This window comes from Drosophila santomea, chromosome X (genome assembly GCF_016746245.2).
Source record: "Drosophila santomea strain STO CAGO 1482 chromosome X, Prin_Dsan_1.1, whole genome shotgun sequence".
NCBI classification, from domain to species: Eukaryota; Metazoa; Arthropoda; class Insecta; order Diptera; family Drosophilidae; genus Drosophila; species Drosophila santomea.
The window spans coordinates 7,201,109-7,219,634 of NC_053021.2; the positions used below are offsets into that span (position 1 = coordinate 7,201,109).

The 18,526-nt window shown below is 41.5% G+C and overlaps 1 protein-coding gene across 1 annotated transcript in view; it reads right to left on the reverse strand.

Moving 5' to 3' along the window:
- Positions 1 to 18,526, reverse strand: part of LOC120455139 (high affinity cGMP-specific 3',5'-cyclic phosphodiesterase 9A) — a 105,203-nt gene that overhangs the window by 23,178 nt on the left and 63,499 nt on the right. The window contains exon 4 of the mRNA XM_039641043.2: positions 15,650 to 18,343. Coding sequence (XP_039496977.1) covers positions 15,650 to 17,609 — 1,960 coding nt within the window. The 5' untranslated portion in view covers positions 17,610 to 18,343. The remainder of the gene's footprint in view (positions 1 to 15,649; positions 18,344 to 18,526) is intronic.

Below are 18,526 nucleotides of genomic sequence, written 5' to 3' on the forward strand. Positions count from 1 at the left end.
TAGCCCATTTATATTTAAACCAATATTTATGAAAAAAACAGCTTCTACTGTCTGTAAGCAGTGGCCTCTTTTGCCAGAAGGAAATAAAGCTGTGCCCTTCTGTTTGTGCAGGATGTGAAATTAAATTAAAATTTTTTCGATATCCGGCACACTCCGTCGTCCTTTCCCATTCGGCAATCTCCAGGGCAGGTGACAGACAGGTTGATCGATGAGTTCTGCCAGAGACTTATACCGAAAATCCTTTGTGCCGGAAAAGGAGTGTCTTTCAATGCAACATTGATGCATCGGAATATGCAAGTATGAATATTTGGAAATGTCACTGCGCTTTCCCTCTTATTTCCTCGCATCTCGCATATTTCCTTTCGCATTTTCCGCATTTTCCGGCAGTGCGACAGACACTGTCGCAGTTGCAAATGCAAATATATATATATATATATATATATACTATATATATAAGCTGTCAATTATATTTCGCACGCTTGCAATAGGAAAATCAATGATTGATGGCAAAGTGACAATCAGACAAAGAGTAATCCATATTGATAGTACTGGCCAATTTGCAATTGATTAGCAATCAAAGTAATTGTGGCAAGTGCAAAGCAAATTGCAGCAAATTCTGTGGCAAAAAACCAAGCACTGTGCTCTTGTTTTTCGGGAAGCCAACAGTTTCGTTTGCCAATTTGCTGGCGGACACACACACACACACACACACACAGACACACACACAGACACACCGTTTGCACAGAGAACTTGATAAATGTACTCGATATTTTGTGCCGGGCCGAGTTGGGCAATAAAATTTGCTGCCAAATATTGCAATTGTTGCAGTGGCTGGTGGGTGGCGATGTTAGTCCTTTGGTTCCTCCCTGTTCTCACATTGCGCATACGCCATGTGGCAGCTGCACTCAATTTCGTTGGGGACCACCTCATGATGGTCATTTATCAGACTGACGCTCCATTGCCACCTTCCACTTCTGCCCACAAAAAGCAAAAAAAAAAAAAGAAAAAACACATCCACTAGCAGTTTGGTCAAGTGACGCACATTCGCCTGGCCTGGGCCCATAATTCAATTGTTTTTACTTGGCTGCGGCCTTCGATCGGCAAGTTTCTCATCGGCGGCGGAGTTCAGTACATGGCACTATGCACTATGCACTATGCAGTATGCAGCATTTTCCCATCCAGCCAATTGGCAATTGATTTTCATGGCGAACGTTAAGCGAAGCGACAGTTTGAATTATGCTTTGATGCATAATCGATGCCATCTGACAGGCGAGCGATGCTGAGTGGAAAATGCCTGGCCCAAAAATACAAAACTGTCAACGGGTGAAGGTGTGGGGGAAATGCCGGGGAAAATGCCGGTTTGCTAAACTAAGGAAATGTTCAGGTGAAAATGCATCGCATGAATTCATAATGAACAATGGACGTTACGTATTCCCGTCAACCTAATAAATATTCAATGTGATGGGAATGAAATTAGATAGATGACAGTCGGCAAAGGCAAGCAAGTCGTTGCATTCGAATATGATTGAATATGATTGTTGTGTTGGCCAAAAAATTGAATTTAGTTTTTTTTTTTTTGCTTTTCATGGTTGCTTTGAAGTCACTCAATTCATGCACGGCATCTGCTTCATATTTAATGTGCTGGCATGACTAAGAAAATCTATCATAATTCGAGAGTCACTTGAAAAACATTTTTCCCTGACTATAATGCTTCAATGCATTTTTGGAATAACAATTAAGAGATGGTTTAATCTTATTCTTTATAAAACTAATTTAATGATTTTTAAATGATTTACACCTGAGTTTCTTGTAATGCCAGTTAACTCTCTGCCAAATTCCAAATGTCAAGGTGCAAACTCATTTGGCAGAAACCCATCGAGAATATAAATCAATGCTTAGAATGGACAAAAACTGACCCCGACTTTTTGCACTTTCACATTCACTTTCACCGTATGCCATTAATTATGAAACTATGTGGGGATAATTTCACGCCTAGCCGTAGGCAATAAAATATGAGTGCTGCCCTTCCTTGATAGAATATTAAAAGTAAAAAAAAGGGCAGAAAAAATGGCATAAATGGTGCTGTTGATTATGGCCGCATTATGTGTACAAGCTGTCGTATCAAATGTTCCATTTTTTTTCACCCCTCAATTCACTTTTTTCCTAAGGTTCACTGGCAGTGTCCTTTGGTCCTCTGGTCCTTTGGCCCCTTTTTTTTGTTGTGGCGCTGCTTAGCCTAATGACCCCCGCTGCGTTGTCTAATTAATTAATGGATTGTAATTAATTATTTAACACAATGCTCCCGGAGTCGTGCGTACGTGTTCTGCAAGTCCTCCATTTTTATGGGGGAGTTCAGTTCTCTTCTATCAGGGACGCCCATTCAATATGCATGTTAAACGCACAACAAATGACAAATTTTGCCCACAACGCGACACGTCAACAATCCACGGAGCCCAAAATGTGTGGGCGTTGTAGCCCAAAAAAAAGGGGCGGGGCAATGTCAGGAAACAGATTAGGAGGATGCAAATAAAGAGTGGGAGATTAATGAGTATCTTCTCTATATATACTTATCCGTAGATATACATATATATAACGGGTGTTTTTTTTAGAGGTATAGAACTTTAAGTTGGCATTACTGTTCAAGATGGCGACCGATTTAACAGCTGTCAAGTGATTTATTCTCAGTTTGGTTTGGCAATTCGTCATGCGTGCTTACAAAATCCAACTCGTGCAAGAATTGAAACCAAACGATCATCAAGCAAGGCGTAGATTCGTCGAATGGGCCCAAAACGAGATTGCTGTTGTTCCCGATTTTTCATAAGCCTCCAAGATCTTGTGATTTAACACCGCTAGACTACTTTTTGTGGGGCTATGTAAAGTCATTGGTCTATGCGGATAAGCCACAAACGCTAAACCATTTGGAAGACAACATTCGCCGTGTTATTGCCGATATACGGCCAAATGTTGGAAAAAGTCATTGCAAATTGGACGTCCAGATTGGACTACATCCGAGCCAGCCGTGGCGGTCATATGCCAGAAATCATATTTAAAATGTAATGCCACAAGATTATCTTTCATGTCAATAAAATTCATGTCAATCGAATAATCCATCGTTGTTTTATTGCAATTTAAAGTTCTATACCTCTAAAAAAAACACCCTATATATACACTCCCTGGAATTACTAAGCGCGAAATAATTAACTCAACAGGATCAAGCAGCGCAGCCAGTGAATTACACTTTCTCTACTTTCTACTCTCTGCTCTCTGCTCCCTGTAATCGTGTAATCGCCAGGCATTAATGATTGTGCCTTTTCAATTACTTATTTCTGGTAACTTGTCATTGAAAAACGTTGATAAATGAGTTGAGAAGCGAAGAGTATAGATGATTATTCTCAAGCTCTGTTGAACTCTGCTCTCCTTTGAATAATATAACACTGATTTGATTGAATGCAGAGTCTTGGCAAAGTTGATAATATTATTGTGTTAATATCCTTCCTCTAGTATTTATAAATATTGAACAGATATATATATATATACGTATTGATTTTCCACTAATGGTGATCAATATGTTTGCTTTTCCTGCCAGCAAACACTTGAGCATGTATGCGAAATAAATCAGAGCACACGCATGACACATGAGTGGGATATACACTCGCATAACTGTAGCTTAAAGGCCGTGTTGCAGGGTTATGGCCGAAGACAAGTTTCAATTAGGGGCTCTCTCAAACAAACACACACACACACACACATGCACATGGACAAATGTGAAAATGGGAGACTGTGGGAAATTGGGGGAAAGGGGGCGTTGGGGAAAACCATGAAATTGGCAATCGTAGTTGGCTGCTGATTCGTTTCCTTTTTACCCTCGTTTCAGACGACGTGCATATCTGCTCCTTCTCCTCCTCCTTCGCCTCCTTCGACATCACCAGCTGCTGTTTGTCCATCAATTTGGATCACCTGTCTTACGGATGTGCATGTATGCACATAAGAGAGTGCTGTGTGTGTGTGTGCGAGTTGGTCGAAATTCGAAATTCAATGCAATTGAGATGCTTTTTCAGTCCTTCTTTTCCGGATATTGTCAACGTTTTTGAATTTCTGTCATACCATTTGTATTTAATTTTAAATTATTATTATTGAAGTATTTTATTTCATTGCAATGTATTTTAAATATATATTCTTTCCTCATGCGTTCCACTAATGTATCATTTTGAGTACATTCATTAGGCTAGGGTATTTAACGCTTCGACTACAGTTGGAGTACTACTATTCGAACCGCTGGCTATTCGAACCACAAACGGTTTTAATGGTCCAACCGCAGACGAAATGGTTTTGCTGGCTGCAGCGATGGATTGGCAATGGATTGTCGCATGCAACGTGTCGTATGCGTAATGCGACTAGCAATTCCACGCAACACGCAACGAAAATGCCACTGCAAATAGAGCGCGCAATCATAACTGCTAATGCATGGCGATGGCAACCAAGAGAGCGGGGTGGGAGGGGGGTGTCTCTATAAATAAATACCACAAATATACACCGGCAACCAAAATGGGGTGGGTGGGTGGTGCCAAATGTGGCCTATAAATAGCCAAAACGGCTAAGGGTTTTATGTAGACCATGCCATTTTCGAAACCAAACTCTCCACTTTGTTGATAATTACCATCCTGATGATGATGAATGATAATGATAATCGTGATGATGTGGGGGGGATCATCGGATTGAACGACATTAGCTGGGCCAACAAACAAATAAACAACTAAGTGACCAAGTGAACAAGCTGGCAGCACCAACATCAGATATTAATTACACGTCAACGGAGGTCAATTAAAAATTTGTGGCCGATTAAATGGGTGACACGGGGCCAGTTCACGACACGGCATGGGTATCCGTATGGATTTGGGTATGGGAATGGGAATGGAAATGGGTATATGTATATATAAAGAGGGTAGGAGAGAAGGAGATGCCTGGTTAAAAGGTCGACGGGCCATGGGGAGCATTGTAGGCGATTTATCGGGTAATTGGGGACAGGTCAAGCTAGAATGTGTTCTAAATGGAAAATGGGCGGGACACTGGATGGTTCGCTTCACATTAAACAAGGCGCTGCTAACACGCTCATAACATAAATGGTAACCAGAGCGCATCAAAAATGTATTAACGAGGCTAAAACAAAGACAAATTATATGGACAGGCTAGGAGTAAAAATTATATTGGGTATTTCGGAGTGCATTAATTTTAAGGATTGGTAAAAATACTGTTTTAAAATATATTTAATAGATATGTATGTAGATAAGGCTTTCCTCATTAAATTTTCTTTCTGGCTGCTATTTTTTCAATCATAGTCAACACACATTTTGTGCTCGAAATATTTGTGATTCACATGCCATCGTTTGGGTTTGAACTGCGCAGTGTCACTCGCATCCTTCGCATTCCTATCGAGTTTTTCCAGGATGTTTTGCATGCCTCGGTCGTTGCTTTTCTTTGTAAATATTCAATTGACTTGTGTAAATTGCTCTTGCCCGGCTAATACATTTTATATGTGTGTGTCATTATTTACTTTTCGGCTCTGCCGCACACACATACACAGACACACACAAACACAGAAGCCTAAGGAGTCGAGGAATCTGAATCGAAATTGGAGGTGCTTTCGAGGGCTTTGCTGCTCTTCGACCCCAAAGAGAGTCCATCAAGTTCATGATGAAGTGCATTATAACTGATTAAATTTGCACGGTGGTTGCCAGGGAACCCACATGTACATATACGGTATGCTATACACACACACACACACACACACAAGCACTGATTGATATGTGCTTGCTCCCCTTGCCCTTGTGTGTGTTTTATACATTTAGTGAGATTAAACGCTTTGTGCTGATTAAATGAGTTTATAGGGAGCGTTCAGTCGAACAGCTCCTGCAGTTTCCCTCTCGTTTTTCTAACAAACACACACACGCACGCACTCACGCACACTGAAACGTTTGACATTTTCCGGTTAGCCCCAGATTTGCACCCATCCCTTCGCCATCTTTGTTGTAAATTAATAGCTTGGCGAAAATGAAGTTGCGCTTGGCTTTCGATTTAAATCACTAGGTTTTAATAATATTACAACTTTAAGTTTGATATTAATTTTAACAGTTTTGTATAGATCCTATTAGAATATTTATTTTTCTTGAAATTCACTTCTTCATTTATTTCAATCATGGAGGTTTAAGCTATGAAAAATATTCACTTCACCCACTGCACATGTATTCTAATGAAAATTTAATCTTTTATCACTATTGGAAAAATACTAAAAATTAAAAAAAAATACTGAAAAAAATACTTAAATTTGATGAGCACCTCGTTTGTTAGGTACTAACTATGAGAAGCGCATAGAAGGGCATGCACACAGATACTGATATCACACATACTGGCAAACAAAATACTAAAAAAAATACTTTAAAAAAAATACTAAAAATACATGTCTTCTAATGAAAATTTAATCTTTTATCACTATTGGAAAAATACTAAAAATTCAAAAAAATACTGAAAAAAATACTTAAATTTGATGAGCACACCGTTGGTTAGGTACTAACTATGAGAAGCGCATAGAAGGGCGTGCACACAAATTCGAATTTCAACGGCCAACTTACTTTATTTAATCCGCTCTTAATGTCGCTGTACGCCCTGCAGACTCTGTAAATTGTGTAATTTTAATTTCCAAGAATATTCACAAATCGAATTTAGTGCAAATAAACGTATTAGAAGTCCCCAATCGGGAAAGGGGACTTTGAGATGGGATGTGGAATGTGGGGACCCAATTTAATTGCTTTAACTGTCAGTAAATGAATTATTGACGCTCTGCTGGGAAGTCGGTTGTGCAGTCAAGTTTTGACAGCTGTCAAAATTTCGTGTTGCGCCATCATTCTCGGGGGGGAAAAACAATTGTTTTATTAAATACATTTTTTTCTCCTTTCTTTCTTTTCGCTTGGCCTGTTCTGCGTTTGCCAAATCCCTGAATTGTTTCGAATTCACAAAGCGCGATACAGCCAGAGGAAAGACAAAAAAATTAGCGCACATTTGTGCCCATTACATCGGTGGAGTCAAAAGAAATACATATATACGAGTAGATGTTGTATGGCATCTGCCATATACATATATCCTTTTGTGTCTGTTGTGCCGTCTCTCGTTCATCGCTCGGCCTGATCATCAAAGTCAATTTCCTTGTTGAGTTTTGCTTATTTGCGCATCTAAATGGATTTTTATCGCAATGTTTTGCAATGTCCTTCCGGCAGCAATCAATACACATGAGGGGCGTGGCACGGCCCTAATTTCGCCTGATTTTCGTTTGCGCATTATTATTATTACTTTTCCTGTTCGACCTCTCCGTAATTTGTATGTGCAAAAGGGCAGATGATTGGTAAATCCTTCGTCAGCAGTTAATAAAAACAAACTGAAGGTGTCGGCTGGGCGGCCAAAGCATCTCGGCCAGTGCGAGGAGTCAAGGATAAAGTGGCTCAGATATTCTTTTTTCGTCACCCGAAGTGCTGGCACTATTGGGCTCATCTCACGTCAACAGGGTTTATACTTATGATCCCTTCTTTGGCCCAACACAGAAATGATTGCTATGTGAATGTATTCAGCCTGAGCACTTTTTGAGTAGTTCGTTAACTATAACGAATCCAATTGTCTACGATTGGTTCTATACAAATTAAAGTTCTTTACTATTTACACAATATATTAATGGTTTTTTTAAGGCATATTTTTTAAGGAACCTTTCAATTGAAACCCATCTATAACTTAGCGATGGCCCGCCTGGCAGCAAATGTTATCGAAAACTTCGATGTGCGAACAATCATCTGCATATTGCTGCGGCCTTTCACCTTTGGCACTTTCTCCCACCTGTACGTGTATGTACGTGTGTGTAAGTGTGTGTGTGTGTGTGTGTGTGTGTGTGTGCTTCTGTTTGCGTATGCACGGTAATTGGCAACGTATTGACTTGCCCTCCGGCTGTTGGAGAGGGGGCGTTAGGGGGCTCGTAGGGCGTGGCAGAGCAGCAGTAAATTACAAATAAAAAAAATATACGTAAGCCAGGCACTGAACTCTTGAATTTCGTTGGGTTTACATTTCTTTTCCCGACTTTCCCGTTTTTTCTGCGCATCTGGTGCAGAAATTACAAAAAAAAAATAAAATTATTGAAAATACAAACGGCAACAAATTTAATTTGACTCCTCCTCGTTTTGCGTTTCGTTATTATTATAATTACATATGTTTTACCTAAAATTATAAACTAAACCAAGTTTATAACAAACAAATAATAATGCTTTCAAAATAGAGTCTAGGTGTAAAAAAAAATATTTTCATCAACAAAATCGGAGTACCGTACCATAAATATAATTTGCCTTGCCGAGACATTCCTTTGAATCGGTTCCTTTCTGCATCTAAATTAATCCCGTTGAGCCCTTTGGTTGCTCAACATTCCCAAAGTTTCCCCCCCTTCATTTCCTTGGCTTTTTTGCTCAAAGTCTGAATAATTGGCAAGGACTTTGTTGTGCGAGACATTCAATCCAGCAGCAGCTGTGAACTTCGTGGCGAGCGGACAGCGGGGTGTTTTGTATTTACCCAGAGCTTTTAATTAATATACTAAAACGATTTTATTGGCTGTGTTTTTGGCGGAAGAGCAAAGAGACGAGGAAACTCGCGAAATTTAAATTTAAAACCGAGCACCTGAAGTCGAGACCACAAACAATTTTTACCGTTAACGTCTTCAAAGTGTCTAACTGGATATACTTCTTTTTTTGGGGGTACTTTTATATATATATTTTTTTGGACTTTCCATTCAGCTGGCTGAACAAAAAATGAAAAAAGGAAATAATGGGGGGAAAAAGGAAAGGCAAACTGGCAATTGGCAGCTGCTGCGAAAAGTTTTGAAGGCTGGGTGGAAATATGTTAATTTGCACCCCGACCAATCCATTTTATGCTCTCTTTTTACCAATTCATAATCCTTTTTGATTGATATCAATGGAAGATATTGTGTCAGCGTGTTTTTTTCCTTTTTTTTTGGTATTTGAATTGAAGAGTGAGGAGTCAAGAGGTTGTGGATTGTGCAGATAAATAAATATAAGTGACTGGGTGTTTTTAATTATTTACATTTACCTAGGCAACGCAAGCGAATTTCAACTTTTATTGCGGCTTTGCCTTATTTGCCTTGCTTACATTTGTTTTGCACTTCCTCCACCTTGCTCCTATTTTTCTCTTATATTTTTCATCTTATTTTTCCTGTCTCTGTTCTTTTTACTTGTTGTGTTTTGAATTCCATTTCAGTTGAAAGTGTGGGGCTGCTGCCACCGGTTGCCAGGACATCGCCGGAATGGTAATTAAAATGTGTGGCTGAAATGCTGGGAAAAATGGAAAAAAAGAAAAAGTGTCCCTTGCTGAATGCTGGAGGATTCCACGCTGATAAATGGAATGCTTTGAGCCACTTCCAAGTGGACTGATCTCATGACAGAGAACTGAAGTGCAGTTTGCATTTATCTACTGGATTCTTTGGAATGGCATTCACTTAAATTTATTGCCGTACGGCGCAGGGCTACGCTGGTATGTTCTTAAATTCCCCGATTTATTGCTGAGAAAGGTTGAGTTTCGGGTTGAGATAAAAGGAAATGCAAAACCAATACTACTACATAAAATGTGTGATTATTTAAATTGAATTACTCATAAATATGCACTTTATAGTGCATAAAAATTAAGCTTCATGTGCTGAAATTTAAGTTTTGTCCACCATATATATACGTTTAGTAAAAAGCAATATATATAAGCCTAAATATACAACAAAACTCTATAGGATTGCTTTATATTTTCTAAACATGTTTTTATTTCTGGTTGCAGCGCTCCTCCTTTAAAGCTGCTGTATTCTTGGATTCGCATTGTTTACTTTAAGCCAAAATCGAGAAAACTTTCTCTGCTGCGTCATCTGACCGGCGAATATGTATCTGAATTTGTATCTTCCTTCTGAACGTGACTACATGTCAAATGTTTTAGTCCAAACATCCACACTCGCACACACTCTCCTACACACACAAACACACACACACACGTGCATATATAGTTGCATTAAATTGGTATAAAATAAACAACACGTATAAATTACAACACCAACAACAATACGTCATGTGTGTTTATGAATAAAACAAAAACCCAGGAAAAGAAAGAACGAACGAACGAACGAAAAAAAAGAGAAACAAAATAAAGCGAAATGATAATAAATAAAATTTGTTGTATGAGCCATGAGAAATGTGGCAGGTAAGAGAAAGAGACGGCAAGAGCCACACTCCACATGACAAGGCAATAAAAGAAAGAGACAGAGGACAGAGGGGTCGAAGGGAGCGAAAGGGAGGGGGATAAGGTGCGTGCATAACATAAATACTCACTTTACGCATATTACACGGCAGAAATATTAAAAATAACTCACATTTCGGGCGGCTCTTTGGATATGAATACACCCGTGAGTAAACTCAGGCGTTAAAATCGAATGATTGCAAAGGATTCTCGAAGGAATCCGCAACGAAAGTTCGTAAATTGTCAAGTAAAATATCGAAATACCCTGTTTTTAATGAAAAGATTTTTTTTAAAGATTTCTAAAACTGTTCTACATGTTGATGAAATATGAACTGTGCCATTTTCATTACACCCACCCTGCAAATGCAGTTGTTGGCTCAGGAATAATGTCCTTGTGTGTATTTCGCTACGTATCTGTTGGTGACTTGCCCCATCCTTCGACTCCTTTTGTTTGCCGCTCTCCTGACGGCGTTGGCGTTATCTTTTTGCCCTTTGGACCCTTGAATAAACCCTTGCTCGAGGAAAAGTTGAAAAAAGTTTGCTCATTTTTCTGGAATAATTCAAGTTAAATGCCTGTTTATCAACAGTCAAACAATGAACAATTTTTTTTGGGGGTGAGGAACTCGCTCTTGCCACCCCACGAAAGTTGATTTTTGTTTGGCAAGTTTAGAGGTTTAAGCATCTCGCGTTTGCACCTGCACACACACCCACACACACACACACACACACACACTGGTACACATGGAATATACCAATGTGATATGCGTGTGTGTGTGTGCTCTAGTTTTTCCGTCTTTCTGCGGCCCGCGTTATTGCTTTTTGTCGCAGCCGCCGAAATTCCCACGTTTGCCCTCTTAAGTATGCAACACTTTATTGCTCATTAAAATGATTGCTTAAATATGAGTACGTACACACCGCAGAAGGATAAGTCTGCGCGCGTGTGTGGGTGTATATCAAAATTTGTCAAACTCACACGGAAGTAGGTCGAAAAATAAAAAACTGATTTTCGAACAGATTTGATTCGCTGATTTCACATTCACATAAATTATTGATTTGCATTTTGCCTTTCAAAACGGCAATTTCATTCTAGGTTGACAAGTTGGTTGATAAGTTGGATATTTAGTGGGGATTACAATTGGAAACAAACCTTCGAGCAATTTTTGAATTAAAAACGCACTGATTGAGTTTGCCATAAATATTCCCGATAAGCATTCAATTGTTCCAATTGCCTTGCAATCCCAAACGGATTAGACTTATTGGATCTAATCAGGGGAAAGCTCAAATCGAATTGTGCCATGATTGATGGCATTTAAAGTCAATCTACTTCACTTAGATATGTATATCCATTGCCGTATGATATTGTCTGTCATCAGTTGCCTGATTTCCCATCTACCTATGCCCAATAATCTCCGTCCGCCAGTTCAGTCAATCTGTCAATATTGCGCCAATATTCGCCCATCGCACTTTTCCGGAATGTGTTCGCCTGTAAGAACGAAAAGGAGATGGAAAAACTGAAGCGACTAATGTGCTTAATAGACGAGTCAAACGGAACTCAAGCACAATTGGTTGCTAACTGATTCAATTGTGTTCATTTTGTATATGTATATTGAACTTATTGAGATCTAGTAAGATTTGAATACTTCAAGTTCTTCAGCAAAATGTGTTGAATAGTTTATAATAGAATTTGTAATGGATTACTTAGTTGTTTTATTGGAGAAGCCATCATCACCAGAATGTAACTGAAGCTAAGTGACAGAAAAAACTAGAAAACTAGAAAATGTATTGTAGCCAAAACAGTTTTCACAAATATTTTGAAAAACTTTCGCAACTTTGTCAGTGTTGTGCACAAAAGTTGTCTCCTTGCGTGCACTTTAATTTGCAATAACTACACCTTTTCTGTTTCGCCCCTACCCCCCCCCTTCCTCCCACCCTCAATCCACATCCGTACAACAACTTTTTGCACCGCCTTTGCCACTTGACGACAAGAGAGTTATTATAATTAATGAGACAAGAAAAAGTTTCGGGTACCGCAAAATTTTGCTCTAGTCTGGCGCAGAAATTTCAATTAGGCAACGACCTCGCCTCATTAGCATGGCGGATATATATCCACGTGTAAATATTCATATATATATATATGTATATTAAGATACGTAGACATAGAAAATACAGTGACACGTGCAGCGAGTTGAAATAAAACTAAATTTAATTTAGCCGCTTTGTTGGGCAAATAATATCCACTCGCCGAAAGTCGAGAGCAGCCTGACTTTCACTTGTCACCGATGGAAATGGAAAACCTTCGGCATTCAAAAACTGCCATTTCGAAATGTCAAGTGCAGCCCAGATGACGACGGGTTGGGGATGCTAATGATGAGGATCGCAATGGTGATGATGATGATGATGCAGTTCGTCCATCAACTGACAGGACATCATTCGCCCATTTGGCCGAATTTTGATTTGATTTCCAACTCCTGAATGCCGCCCATCAACAGGACAGGACATCGTCTTCGTCGGCTAGTCGTGTCCTTGGCCAGTCAATCGTTTTGATTTGACAAACACTTTATCACTTAATGTTCGTTTGTGGCAATTTATTCTTTATACACCAGTTTAACTACACACCGATATGGGTGCACTGAGCAAAAATCAAGTGCTGTCGCTGCCAAATCTAAAGAAGTGGTATTACAACATTTAAGTTTAAATTTGTAATAAAGTTTAAATTCATTTGTATTTTCTAAAGCTTCTTCAAAGTTTCGATTTCACGCTAAACAGCCTGAAAGTTTTTCGCCCAGTGCACTCGCACCCAGCTTTTTCCTTTTGCTGTACGCAGAATCAGTCGCTTTTCCTTGGCTTTGTGGCTTCGACGGTGGCCCAGCTCTTGTTAAGTGAAACAATTGAATTGTTAACTGAACAATAAAGTATTTTATTATTATTAGATTTTTGCTGCCAGACCGCCAACAAACAATCCCATTGCCATTTGCCTTTTGTCACATCTCTCTAGCTCTCTAGCTCGGTGTCCCTGGCATTTTTCTGATTTTACCGAGTTTTTCCAGACTTTCCCGTTCCATAGGACTTTCCCCTTATCCAACGACTTAAGTGCCTTTTGAGTCTGATAGGGCTGATACGGCTCTGGGCCGATTGCGTTTCATTTTTTTTTTGGCAAATGTCTCGAGTAGATTTCCGACATATTTTTCGACTCCTGTTATATGTCATTTGTATTATGTTCGGCGCTTTTCATTCTACCCCGCCCCCGCAGTTTTGCTGCCCTTTTGGCTCTCACATTGTGGGCGGCCTTTCTTCCTGGTTCCCCTTTTGTTGCCTTTTGGTTTCGTATTACCAAAGCCATTTAGGTTTTTGAATTTATGACCATTTTGCGTTTTGTGGCTCCTTATCAAATGCTCGGGCAATTTATGATTCCTGGCCTTTTGGCACACCCGCTACTCAGTGTCTCGGTGCTTTTGATTTACGATCCGCAAATATAGGACGCCAAATTCTGAAACAGGCAAGGTGGAACCAAATGCCAGCCAATCGTGGCATCCGAAAATCAAAGTCAAGCCATTTGTCTCATCGTGTCAGTGTTGGGCACGCAGCGAGGCTAATAAATAGTGTTGCAAAGACAAATATGTTAAATGGACATGGAGTTACTGATGTCATCGTTGAAATGGGCCTGCAAAGGTATACGAAACTCCTAATCAGTGTTGTAAAGTCAAATAAAAAGCAACTTGACAATAAATTTCAAGTATGAAGAGATCAAAGGTGTTTCTTAAGAAAAGTACTAGCTTCTTGTTACCGGCTCAAAAGATTAAAAGGAACATTCGCTGTTAAATAATTTGTAAGGAGTGGGTGGAAAAATCCTAGCAACCAATTGAACGGAAGGCAATCAACAGGCGACCACGAAGTGGGGCAAACATTGTGGCGGCCCGGCTTCAATTTAATTGAAATGTTTAAGATGCGACGGTGTGGAAAATGTCAGAAAACTCCAGCACTTGCACACACACACATACACATACATATTCGTCGGCGAAAGCCTGCTTATAAGTATGCTAAGTGAACTGCAAGGACGAATGCCAAGCAGAAGAAATTCGATGAAAATATCAAGGAAGCAGCAGCAGCACAAAAAGCCAAAGAGAGCGTGGTGTCGATACAAAGACAACTTGTAATGCCATTCAAGAAAGTTGTGATAGTTCTTGTGCACTGGAAAATGTGTGTTACATAAATGAAGTGAATATCGAGTCTATCTTGTTTAACATTTCACTTGATGGGCATTAAACTCTTAAATCTATTTTAAAGTATAAATTGTGTAAATATTCAAAGGCTTCCCTAATTTCTCTGTTTCAGTGCAGCATTCGCTGTTCTTGTGGTTTTATATACTTTTTATTGTCCTTTGAAGGATGTACGCTATACATAAAGGGCGTATTGCCGTCAAAGGCCACAGGCGTTGAAGCAATCAAGTCGCCGTGAAAAGTACGGAAACTTTTGATGACTTTTGATGAGCTATAGAAGTGCCACGATCTGTGTCCTTGCAAAAATATTTACATCACGTGCTCGTTTCGCTCTCTTACGCTGGCGAATAGTTGTACGCTTTATTTATGTCAATCCATATTTTATATTTAATGCAGAACAACCATTCAAATACTAATCCACCTGCAGTCATAACATATTCATTTACGTATTACATTGCATTAGTCTGACCTGATTCGCTGCATCAATGCTGGCAAATGTGCAAAATGTGGAAATTGCGAATGCATTTCTGCCATTGAATTAAATATTTTAGCCAGCCGACCGGCCGGCCGCTTTTCACCCGCACACTTTTCCGGTTGGAAAAGCCAATGCCCCCAGTTCTAACTCCACTCCTAACTCGCATCCGTGGCATTTGTGCAGTGTTTTGAAATAATTTTTCCATTCCATTGTAGTTGGATTTAAATTTGTCCATTTGAATCCAACCCATTGTTGCATTTGCTCATGCCTCATTTGAGTCGATTACACACAACACAAAAACGAGCGTGGAGAGGAGAGTGGAGAAAGCGCAAAGCGGACCGGAAGTGGAGGTGGAGGTGAGTGAAAGTGGGTGGAAGCACTTGACCATTTGCACTATTTGTCAGCGAGGAATCGGACCATCAATTACTTAGGTCAAATGGATGGTCGTCGGTACCCACCTCCGGTAATATCATGGAACAGTTTTAAAGCCAACTTGGCTAAATTTTAAGATCAAAATATTACTATTTCTATTGGATAAATCCAGAATATGTCTATTATATGTATTTATAATAACTAGATATTTCAGATTTCTATAGTCCCAAAAATGTAAGTACATTACATGCATATATCAAATTGATCTACTCACATAGCCAATTCATGCGCTCCGTGTACTCGACCTTGCGCTTGAGGTCCTTGACCAAAGCGCGAAAGTCATCGTCGTTGAAGTGGCACTGGATGATCGTGTTGTTCAGCTGCAGGATGCTGTACTCGTTGTTCCCGTTATTGCCGTTATTGCCGTTGTTAACGTTATTCGATGCCACGATGGCATCTCGGGCACCGTTCAATGCATTCGTCTCGATATCTGTGGCACTGGCCCGCATTTTGATGCTGCCACCAATGCCACCAATGCCACCGATGCCACCGCCAACCGTTGAACTTAGTGCCGTGCCCGCTGTGGCAGTGGCATCACCATCCACATTGCTGCAGGATTTGCTCAGGATAATGGTGGCACGATTTGCTATCGAATTGGCGGCCAACAGGTGCTCACCGGCAGCGCCGCAACTGCCGCGATGGAAGGGCAGCGCCTTGCCGCAATTGTTGTTCTTCAGCGTGATGCAGTGCAGCTGATTCTGGAGAGCGGCCTGGACCGCTGAGCAATCGCTGGCACGGCGGCGTCGCGGATTATCGCTGCCATCGGGCAGGGAGGTGGGCTGCAAGTGGGTGGTGTTGGTGGTGGTGCTCGAGGTCGCCGGTTGTTCTGTTGATGGCGTTGTTGTGGCTGCCGCAACCGCTGTGGTTGCTGCAGGATTCGACATGTTGTTGTTGTTCTGTATGCTGTTGCAATTGTTATTGTTGTTATTATTGTTGGTGATCCTTTGCTGCTGCTGCTGCTGCTGGTGCTGCTGATGATGATGATGCCGGATCACCGTTAGGTTGCTGCGATGATCCTGCTCCTCGTAGAACTGAATGAGCAGCTCCTCGAGCAGATTGATGTTGTTGGAGCAAAAGGATTGCGAGGCGGATGCCGAAACCGAAACGGAACCGGAAACGGTGGCCGTGCCGCTGATGGTGGAACTGCTCGAGGACTTCCGGCGCACGGTGGCCGTTGTGGTGGTGGTCACTGCAATCGCCGGCGGTGGCTCCTCCCCAATGTCGCTTCTCTCTGCCTTTTCACTGGGGTGCTCTTGCTCCTCTTCGTGCTCCTCCTCGTGATGATCCCCCTGATCCCCCTGATCCGGATGCTCGTGATGCTCGTGATGATCGTGATGATCGTCCTCCAGCTCACTGCTGCGACTCCTGCTGCTGACCGCCTCTAAGCTGATGCTGCTGCTGCCGCAGACGCAATCGATGGCCGCCAGAGGACCGGCAATTGCCGCTGTTGCCGCGGCCAAGACAATCGCCCGCTGGTGCTCCTTGCCAGGATCGAAGATCGAGTGTCGCAGCAGGATCTCCTGCAGTTGGCGCCTCTGTCGGCGGGCACTGTACGGATTCACCAGCCGGAAATCGCCGTAGTATTTGGCCAGGCAGCGCACTCGTGATGCAATATAGCCGATTTTGCGCAACAATCGCTCGTCCGCCTGTTGCAGCTGCAGTTGCAAATGTTGTTGCTGCTGCTGCTGCTGCTGGAGATTGTTGCAGCTGCGTTGCAGCAAGGCCGCATTGCCGCTGCTGCTGCTGCCGCCACTTGGCGAAGTGCCTTCCTGGGCGGTCGTCTGGCAATCGATCTCGATATACTCACACTCCTCGCTATCCTCGCTCTCCACCGGACTGCTGTCCTCGATGTCGCTGTTGTTGCTGGCGAGTGTTGCAAGTGTGGCAAGTGTTGCTGTTGTCGCTGCCGCTGTTGTCGCCGTACCGCTGGCTATAACCGTCGTTGTTGTTGTGGTCGCATGGATATCGCTATCGGTGATGGTGGTTGTTATAATCGTCAGAGTCTCGAGTGTTTCCTCGTCGCTGCTGCTGGTTGTTGCTGTTGCTGCTGCTGCTGTTGCTGCTGCGGTTGCTGCTGCAGTTTCTGCTGCAGTTGCTGCTGTAGATGTTGCTGCTGCTGCACTGCTGCTGCCGCGTCGACTGCTACTGCTGCTGCAGCCGCTGTCCTGGTACATTTATAAGCAACCCTTGCTAACCGGTTTCTTCGACTCTGTGTTTCCTTTTTTTCGGCTGCTGCTGCACTTGATTTTCCAGCGTTTTCCCCCCAGGCTTTTTCCAGCTTCTTTCAGCTCTTTCCAGCGTTTTCCCGACTTTTCTTTTCTAAACCCGGCTGTCTTAATTGTTACGGCCTGCGATTACTTTTATATTTCTTCCCTATTCGTTTTTGATTTGCTGCATAAATTAATTTTCACTTAAAGAACGGGGGTTTTGCGAGAATTTTTTTGTACGCTTTTTTACGAGGCTGGCGCCGTTTTTATGACCATTGCTTTCCTTTGTTACTTGCAATTTGTTTTTTGATGTTTATGCCACGCCAGCAAAGTTATGCAAATTTCCGCCGCTCCCCCGGCGCCCTATATATCGCGTATACGTATCGCGCATACGCTCCGTATTACGGCTGTACTCCTGACTGAAAATCAAATCAATTCAGTGGAAAAGTTGCCGCCACTCGCATTTTTTTTGGCATGTCAACCGATTCGCCTTTTGCTATTTTTTTGTTTTTTTTTTTTATAGAGCTCCTTTAGCCTTTTGCAGCTCGTGTTCTCCGTTGTCATTTGTGTTTTACATTTTATTGTGTTTTAATTTGCATTATTCAGCCGTTTGTCCTGCCGTCCTGCGCTTCCTCTCCTCTTCCTCTGCCCCTTTTCCTTTCGGGCGTCACTTCCGTTTCCGTTTGTGAGCGCTGGCAAATCTGAAAGGAAAACAATAAGGGTAGGTCTATGAGTCTCCAGTTGGAATTAAGTCAAGAAATATATCTAATGGTCCGGATGAAATGTGTTTCCCATGACATTGCTAAAACTTATCGACAGATTGCGGTGCTTTTATTACAACATTTTGGAGAGAGAACAAGAATTCGCTTAGATTAATTATCGTA